Source organism: Urocitellus parryii, chromosome 9, assembly GCF_045843805.1.
Source record: "Urocitellus parryii isolate mUroPar1 chromosome 9, mUroPar1.hap1, whole genome shotgun sequence".
NCBI lineage: Eukaryota > Metazoa > Chordata > Mammalia > Rodentia > Sciuridae > Urocitellus > Urocitellus parryii.
In genome coordinates, this window is record NC_135539.1 from 146,231,916 (window position 1) to 146,240,713 (window position 8,798).

The following is an 8,798-nucleotide window of genomic DNA, read 5'->3' on the forward strand; positions in this document are numbered from 1 at the left end:
CATGTGCAGGTGTGAGCATGTGCAGGTACATGTGTATGCATGTTCATGGGTGCATGTGTACAAATGTATATGTGTGTACATGTGCATGGGTGTTCATATGTGTGTATGAGAGCATGTGCATGTGTACACTTGTGCAGGTGCATGTGTGTGAGCATGTGCAGGTGTGTGTGCGTGCATGCATGCATGCATGTGGGTGCATGTGTGCACATGTGTATGGGTTCATGTGTGCACATGTTTTGTGTGCATTCATGTGTATGTGTGTTAGCATGTGCATATGTACATATTTGCAGGTGTGTGCAGAAATGCATGTGTGTTCATGTGTATGTGTATGATCATGTGCGTGTGTGTGCATATGCATGCATGCACATGGGTGCATGTGTGCACATGTGTACACACATGTGCATGTGTGTTCACGTGAATGTGTGTGAGCATGTGTATGTGTTTGTGTGTGCGTGTGTGTTCTGTAAAGCAGTGTCTCCTTGGTCTTGCTAGGCTCAACAGTGTGCTGCCTGCTGTGCAGGCTCTGGTGGGGCCGGGGTCTGAGGGCAGCCAGGAGAGTCTGAGTCACCGAAGTGTGCTTGCCTGGCCTCAGGGCTGACTCACCCAGCCTTCTCCCTGTTTAGGACTCTTCCCTCAGGTGTTTTATTGGTACCTTCAGCCTCCTTCTCTTCCCCTCTCCACCTGCAGCCTGGGCTGACCCTGCAGCCTTGCTTCTGGTCCACAGGTGAACATCGACCACTTCACCAAGGACCTCACGGTGAAGAACCTGGTGGAGCCTTCCCTGAGCAGCTTTGACTCTGCCCAGAAGAAAGTCCATGCCCTGATGGAGAAGGATTCACTGCCTCGCTTCCTGCGCTCCGAGTTCTATCAGGAGCTGGTCAAGTAGTGGCCTGGTCCTGAGCCATGCCCTCCACCATAGCCGGCCCTTTGCACATCCACCTACCCTCCAAGGCTTTGCTCACGGTGCGTAGCGAGGGCCAAGGGCTGCTCACCCTGGCCCACTGCTTTGGAGTGGCTCTGCCTCTGCTCCATTCTTAATCAAGCTCTGCCTGATTTCTGTTAGCCCCAGTCAGAATCAGATGGTCCTGCCTCAGACATATGTGCAAGACAAGAACAGGGTGTCATCAAGTGTGGCTGAGATAGCAGATGGCCACCGGCACCGGCTGAGGAGTGTGGAAGGGAAGCCGGTTTCCAGGGACCTTTTTTAGTTACCCCTTTTTCATTCCTGAATTTGGTCAGAAGAGGTGGTAAGAGTCTTATTGATGTTTAATTCTAAAGTGAATTTAAAATTCTGCTCTTTCCCTTCAAGCATCTTCATATTTGCTGGATAGTGTTGAGATACAACCACAAGTACTGTGTTTGTATAAAACCAATCCAAATATGATTCAGGCTAATTCTGTCCTTATCCCTCCCTCACTTCCTCCCTATAATTCACCAAATTATATTTTAAATCAATGACCTCAGATCAACAATGGGCTGTTTTATAAATGTATTCATGTTCATGGGATGTAGACCAAAATTTTTATTTCCAAATTATTTGAAATCCTTGTGAGGGTACAATTAATTCCAAAAATTCTCTGATCTTATAAAGCTGCTGCTGTTCCCTGGAGTGACTGCCTTCTAGGTGTCAGGAGGGCGTGCACTTCCAAGGGTAGACATGGCCTGCAGGGGTTGCCAGGCAGGCATATCCCTGTCGGTGAAGGCTGACTGTCTGGCAGGCTCATCATCCTTGGAGGGCAGTGTGGTTGCCACTGCAGGCTTCCAAGGAGAGGCAGTTCCAAGGGACCCTGCAGTTTGCAATTTGCAAAGCTACCAGCCCTTCATGACCCCACCCTGTCCTGCCTCCTGCCTGAGTGGCGGCTACCTTGGAGGCTGAGGCTCACTCCCCACCTGCCTCCTGCACAGCTAAGGCATAGGCCACGCTGTATGGTGGACCTGAACTTCTGATTATACATTGCATTATCATAAACGTTGTTAGACTTTTCCTGAACTGTAGTAGGTCTCATTAGAGATGATTCACATAATTTGGTAATAAGCAAAATCAAGCTGAACCATGTATATGAGATCAAGGAGGACACCGGGCTAGTTCACAGAGGGAGGTGATGAGGGGAATCCAGGGGAAGGTGACCCTGTCCAGTCCTACATTCACTCCTGCCCATGTGCATGCTCCTTTCTCATGGGTGCAGCTCCTGCTTGTAATCCCCTAGGAATGTCCGGAGAGCAGCAGCTGTGCTACTGTTCTTCGGGCCAATCCAAGTGTGCTGGCCTTTGTGTTTTTGTGATTTCAAGGGATAATGTGTTTGAATTCTTGACTGGAAGTGGGTTGGAGTGACTGAGTTGGCACCACATCTGCAGGGGGATGGACTTGTGCAGCCCAGGTGAAAGTCCCTGTGTCAGTTGAGGGCAGTCAGGGACCAGGCTGTGTGTGTGAGTCCAGCTGTGCATCTGTGTGGGTTCACAGGAGCTGAGACAGGAATGCCAGGGCATGCTGGCACCCTCTTCCCCAGCACCTGACTGCTCTGCTTTGAGTCAGGGAAATGCCAACACCTGCCTTTCTCATGCAGCTAGAAATGTTGCAACCAAAAAATCTAGGTGACTTGTGTTTTTCTTGAATGCCAAACATTTTTAAGAAAAAAATAATTAAAAATTTAAATGTCTTATCCACATTATTTTAAATACCAAGCATTTGAAAACACCCAGAGATTGAAGTGGACATTACAGATTCCACCCAGAGGTCTGCTGATGGCAGATTGCAGCTGGTGCTTCTCAAGCCAGTGCAGACCTGTGGCAGATGTAGGGGAGGAGGAGGCAAAGCGCAGGAAGGGCCCCAGTGGTACCTTGCTGGGATGTGGCCAGGCATGCTCTGCTTACCTACAGGTAGCTGTACATTCAGAGCTGAATACACAGGTCGTATCAGAAACTCTTCCAGCATACAAGTAGTGCAAGGAACGTAAATATTCCAGCCTGAAATGAGAAACCCAATGTATTAAAACTGCCCTAGAAAAAATTCTGAAAGGTTTGGAAAGTATTTTGAAACTTGGAAAAACAAAACAACACCTCATGTTATTAGTTGTTTCCATGGTAACAGGAAGAAAACACATTCCTTTAGATCTGGGGAACTGAGAAGTTAGAAAAGTGGGAGGAGCTCTCCAGGAGCCAGTGTGCATCCCTTTCTCCCACTCCTCTGCCCTGCCCTGAGTGGATGGCGGGAGCCTGAGAGGCTTTGGCGGTTTCCCTCCCCTGGAGTCGCAGCCCCTGCAGGAGGACTTGGGAAGTAGGGAGGTGTGGAGCAGGCTGTGGTCCCTGGAGATGGATGAGACGGTGCAGTGGCCCAGGTGTTGGTGGCTGTTCTGCCTGGGTTTGGTATAGGGTGGGGCTGGGCAGATGAGGTTTAAGTTAGAGCAGGACAAGGAGGCTGGATTCTAGAGCAGATTAGGAAGCTGAGCATGGTGTTCGGCTACTGCAGCGGGGCTTGCTCCTGTAACCCCCACCCAACAGCTTGTGCACATGGCGCTGCCCTGGCTCCCGGACCTCACTCAGAGCAGCAGTCACCAGGTGAAAGTCAATGTCCTACTTCTGCTCTCCACACCTGTGTACCTTGGAGGGCAGTGTGGTTGCCACTGCAGGCTTCCAAGGAGAGGCAGTTCCAAGGGACCCTGCAGTTTGCAATTTGCAAAGCTACCAGCCCTTCATGACCCCACCCTGTCCTGCCTCCTGCCTGAGTGGCGGCTACCTTGGAGGCTGAGGCTCACTCCCCTTGACTGTACAAATTAGATTCAGCAGATTTCAGATTTTAGCAGAGGGAGAAGAACTTGATGAAGAATTTCTTTTTCATCCTCTGTAAAGCCTTGGGTTTTACTTAGTGATGTGTTCTTGTACACAGTTCATTTCAACAGGGTGGCCTTAATCATTGCCCAGAGAACAAAAGGGGTCCATTTACAATATGCTGAGAAGTAATGAGCACCCCAGGCCTCTCCAAGCCACCTGTCCCATATTGTGATGATTCCAGGTCACCTAAGGGCAGCTGTGTCCTGGGGAAGTGACTTCCTACTGCTGCCCCTGCTCCCTCTAGCAGGCCAAGACCTGTAAGTTGAGCCCACTGGCCAGGAGGCAGCAACCCAGCCTGGTAGCCAGTGCAGCTGCGTCTTACTGTAGAGCAGCAGGGTGGGTCCCTGACTCAGTGGAGCTGGAGGAGACCTCAAGCCAGCACCCCAGCTGTTGGCCCTGGAAAGACAGAGTGGACACCCCCTTCTTTCCCTATTTGCCTTAGGTACCAGAGGGCAGAGTGGAGAGACCAGTTTTCAACACAGATGCATTCAAACCTTGGGCCAGGCAGCCCTGCATGGGCTCAGGGTGCATCCCTGAGCTGTAATAGGGTCTGGCCAGCTGTCCAGTCTCTGCTTCTGCTAGACAAGTGTGTGTTTGTCATTTGCTGGGTCAGGTTCTGCAGGTGACAATTAACATCTGTTTCTTGTGTTGACATGATTTACCAAGGAGGTCCTGTGGCAGACCAAGCCGTCAGTACCTAGTAACCACAGAAAGGCCTTCCTACACTGCCCACCCCAGCTGCCAGGACCAGGGCTCCCTGGAGGAGGTGTCCAGGAGGGGAACTCATGGCACACAGAGATGAGCAGGATAAACACACTGGAGACCCGTGGAGAGTCCCTTGGTGTCATATCTAGCAGGCTCCTCTTATAGAAGAGAAGCTATGAAGCCACCCTCTTCCTGTCCACGCTAGCAAGCCTCTTGCCCATCACTGATCTTACTTGCTTTTCCTCCTGCCTCACTCTGATGGCCTCCTTTCCTCCCTCTACGAGAGGAAACATCCACCATGTCTGCCCAATGTGCCATGGTGTACAGCAGAGTTTTCCCTGGCCACCCCGGGGAGTGCAGGGCTGTAGTGGGCAAAGGGCCAGGGCAGAGATTCGCCCCTGCAGATGAGTGATTCTGATATGCTTGCTAAGAGTCCTCTTCATGTCCCGTGGTGTCAGGACTCGGGAGCTGAAGGCTTCTAGGAAGCTGCAGCTCCCTGGACATTTCCAGCAGCCATGGCCACAAAGGGGAGCAGAAGGGAAGGGTCATCTCCCCACATGTCAGCATTTGTCCACAGCTGGTAACTGTGAGAGAGTCATGTCTGTCTTCTGGTTTTTATATCCAACACTTTACATGCTATGTGATTCATGCTTCTTGATAAATAAAGCACCACATCCATATCTGTGACTATGTGGCATGTGTACATTAAACGGGCATCTCGACCTGCGGGACTCCACAGAGGAGATACAAAGTGCCATGTCCATATTCTCTGATGGCACTTTGTTCTGGCAGGGGTGACAGTAAGTATTGTCACTGCTGTCACCCCTGGGAGAACAGACAGCACAGCACTGATGTGGACCCTGTGATGCTCAGTGAGGGTGACGGCTTCTTGTTCTCCCTGAGCCCGTGAAGGGTCTGAAATCCTGATCTTACAGGTGGTAAGTGACATGCTGAGGTCACAAAGCTAGTGAGACTCAGACGGAGTGGAAGGGGAGAGCTTATGCAGAAAATAAGTGAAAATAGGAGCAGTGATAGGAAGCCACGTGGAAAGAGACAGAGACAGCAAGAAGACAGGTGGACGTGGGAGAGACGGGGACGCGCCTGCCTTGGCCTTGGCAGGCTTCAGGTACTCAGTCCTGCTCCTAGGGGCCCGGCTGCATCTCCTATAGGTGCAACACCCTGAATCACTCCAACATTGCCTCTTCACTGCAGTCATCTTGGTTGGGTTCATTTCTGGGAGTTTCCACCAAGAAACTCCAGTAGGACAAAGATCACGGACACTTCTGACTCCCCCCAAGCAAGAGGTTTTCTCAGGCCACCAGGAAAACACATGTAAAGCAGGGTTCAGAGATCAGATGCCTCCCAGCTCCTGTCTGGACACCAGATCAGAGGAGCCACCTGCGACTCCAAGGTGCTGGTGTTATTGGCCCCAACCTGAGCAGAACCGGCCCTGTCCTGTGGGAGCCCATTCTGCCCCCAGCAGGCAGGTCAGGCAGGCTCTCCCACATTCAGATATCCAAAGCACACCCATCAGGGTCTTGCAAACGATGCCACCCATGGACCTCTTTCAAATGTTGACTTTCCGCTGGGCTCCCAGGGCCTGCACTGGGTTCTGCCGTTCAGTCAGCCATCAGGCAAGTCCCTGGCTACTTCCTGCACTTCCCATTTTCATGCCTCTGGTTTTACCTTGTTAAAACAGTGACACAGATAAAAAATGTCACTGAAAAGTAGCGCTTGCTGGGGCGGTCCTGGCTCATCCTGGCAGACAGGCCTCAGGGTCTCCTCCTTGAGGTCACAATTCCAAGTCACTTGCACCACTGAGGCTGCTGCTGGTGGCAGGTGATGGGGTGAGGGTGCTGCGCTTGAGCCGGCAACGCCCTCCAGTGCCGGTGGGGGTGGGAAGTCACCCATGGGAAGACCAGGGGGCACCTGGATCTGCTCTGCGCCCTGAAGCCCCTGTGCTCCAGCTGAGTCCCAGAAGCCCAGGAAGTGGGAGCCAGGGCCAGTGAGTGCGGTGGCAGCTAAGGCCCTCAACCTAGCAGCTGGAGCCTGCTGAGTTTCTCTAAGGAGACAAGAAGGAGCTCCAGGGAACTCCAGGTCCTGAGACCTGAGGGAGCCAGCAGGCTTCACAGATGTTCCTCGGCCAGGCTGAGGCCATGCCAAGCCGGCAGCAGGGTGGCCCTGGGGCCTGGAGAGGCCAGCCGGCCACTGTCAGCACCTGCAGAACCCCCACCTCCCTGATCATCCTGACCCTCGACCTCCAGGGGAAACCCAGGATCATGGCAGCAATTTCTTCCAAGTCTTTGTCAGGACAGACCATCTTCAGAGGCCATCGAATCCTCCTGTGAGGAGGTTCCCCTCAGACAAAGTCCAGGCCAAGCCATGGCCACATGCCTTCCTGGCCCAGTGAGAGATGTCATTCAGCTGGTGTCAAAGAGCCCTGCACTGCACCAGGAATCTGGCGGAGCAAAACCCTGCTCCTCACAGACAGCCCCTGCACCACTCCACCCTGCTCCTCACAGACAGCCCCTGCCCCTCCACCCCTGCTCCTCACAGACAGCCCCTGCCCCTCCACCCCTGCTCCTCACAGACAGCCCCTGCCCCTCCACCCCTGCTCCTCACAGACAGCCACTGTCCCCTCCACCCCTGCTCCTCACAGACAGCCCCTGTCCCCTCCACCCCTGCTCCTCACAGACAGCCCCTGCCCCTCCACCCCTGCTCCTCACAGACAGCCCCTGCCCCTCCACCCCTGCTCCTCACAGACAGCCCCTGTCACTCCACCCCTGCTCCTCACAGACAGCCCCTGCCCCTCCACCCCTGCTCCTCACAGACAGCCCCTGTCCCTCCACCCCTGCTCCTCACAGACAGCCCCTGCCCCTCCACCCCTGCTCCTCACAGACAGCCCCTGCCCCTCCACCCCTGCTCCTCACAGACAGCCCCTGTCCCCTCCACCCCTGCTCCTCACAGACAGCCCCTGTCCCCTCCACCCCTGCTCCTCACAGACAGCCCCTGCCCCTCCACCCCTGCTCCTCACAGACAGCCCCTGCCCCTCCACCCCTGCTCCTCACAGACAGCCCCTGTCCCCTCCACCCCTGCTCCTCACAGACAGCCCCGGTCCCCTCCACCCCTGCTCCTCACAGACAGCCCCTGTCCCTCCACCCCTGCTCCTCACAGACAGCCTCCTGCCCCTCCACCCCTGCTCCTCACAGACAGCCCCTGTCCCCTCCACCCCTGCTCCTCACAGACAGCCCCTGCCCCTCCACCCCTGCTCCTCACAGACAGCCCCTGCCCCTCCACCCCTGCTCCTCACAGACAGACCCTGTCCCCTCCACCCCTGCTCCTCACAGACAGACCCTGCCCCTCCACCCTTGCTCCTCAGAGACAGCCCCTGCCCCTCCACCCCTGCTCCTCACCGACACCCCCTGCCCCTCCACCCCTGCTCCTCAGAGACAGCCCCTGCCCCTCCACCCCTGCTCCTCACAGACAGCCCTGTCCCCTCCACCCCTGCTCCTCACAGACAGCCTCTGTCCCCTCCACCCCTGCTCCTCACAGACAGACCCTGCCCCTCCACCCCTGCTCCTCACAGACAGCCCCTGTCCCCTCCACCCCTGCTCCTCACAGACAGCCCCTGCCCCTCCACCCCTGCTCCTCACAGACAGCCCCTGCCCCTCCACCCCTGCTCCTCACAGACAGACCCTGTCCCCTCCACCCCTGCTCCTCACAGACAGACCCTGCCCCTCCACCCTTGCTCCTCAGAGACAGCCCCTGCCCCTCCACCCCTGCTCCTCACCGACACCCCCTGCCCCTCCACCCCTGCTCCTCAGAGACAGCCCCTGCCCCTCCACCCCTGCTCCTCACAGACAGCCCTGTCCCCTCCACCCCTGCTCCTCACAGACAGCCTCTGTCCCCTCCACCCCTGCTCCTCACATACAGACCCTGCCCCTCCACCCCTGCTCCTCACCGACACCCCCTGCCCCTCCACCCTTGCTCCTCAGAGACAGCCCCTGCCCCTCCACCCCTGCTCCTCACAGACAGCCCTGTCCCCTCCACCCCTGCTCCTCACAGACAGCCTCTGTCCCCTCCACCCCTGCTCCTCACAGACAGACCCTGCCCCTCCACCCCTGCTCCTCACAGACAGCCTCCTGCCCCTCCACCCCTGCTCCTCACAGACAGCCCTGTCCCCTCCACCCCTGCACCTCACAGACAGCCCCTGTCCCCTCCACCCCTGCTCCTCACAGATAGCCCCTGTCCCCTCCACCCCTGCT

General features: G+C 55.6%; 1 protein-coding gene across 2 annotated transcripts in view; it reads left to right on the top strand.

Annotated features, from left to right (window-relative positions):
* Window positions 1-5,213, top strand: part of Rgs5 (regulator of G protein signaling 5) — a 56,058-nt gene extending 50,845 nt beyond the window's left edge. The window contains exon 5 of one of the 2 annotated variants that reach the window (XM_026380996.2): window positions 725-5,213. In XM_026380996.2, the coding sequence (XP_026236781.2) occupies window positions 725-886 (162 nt within the window). In that variant the 3' untranslated portion in view covers window positions 887-5,213. Of the gene's footprint in view, window positions 1-687 lie in introns of both variants that reach the window. The other variant, XM_026380997.2, reaches the window with a different exon arrangement.
* Window positions 5,214-8,798: the final 3,585 nt, after the last annotated feature.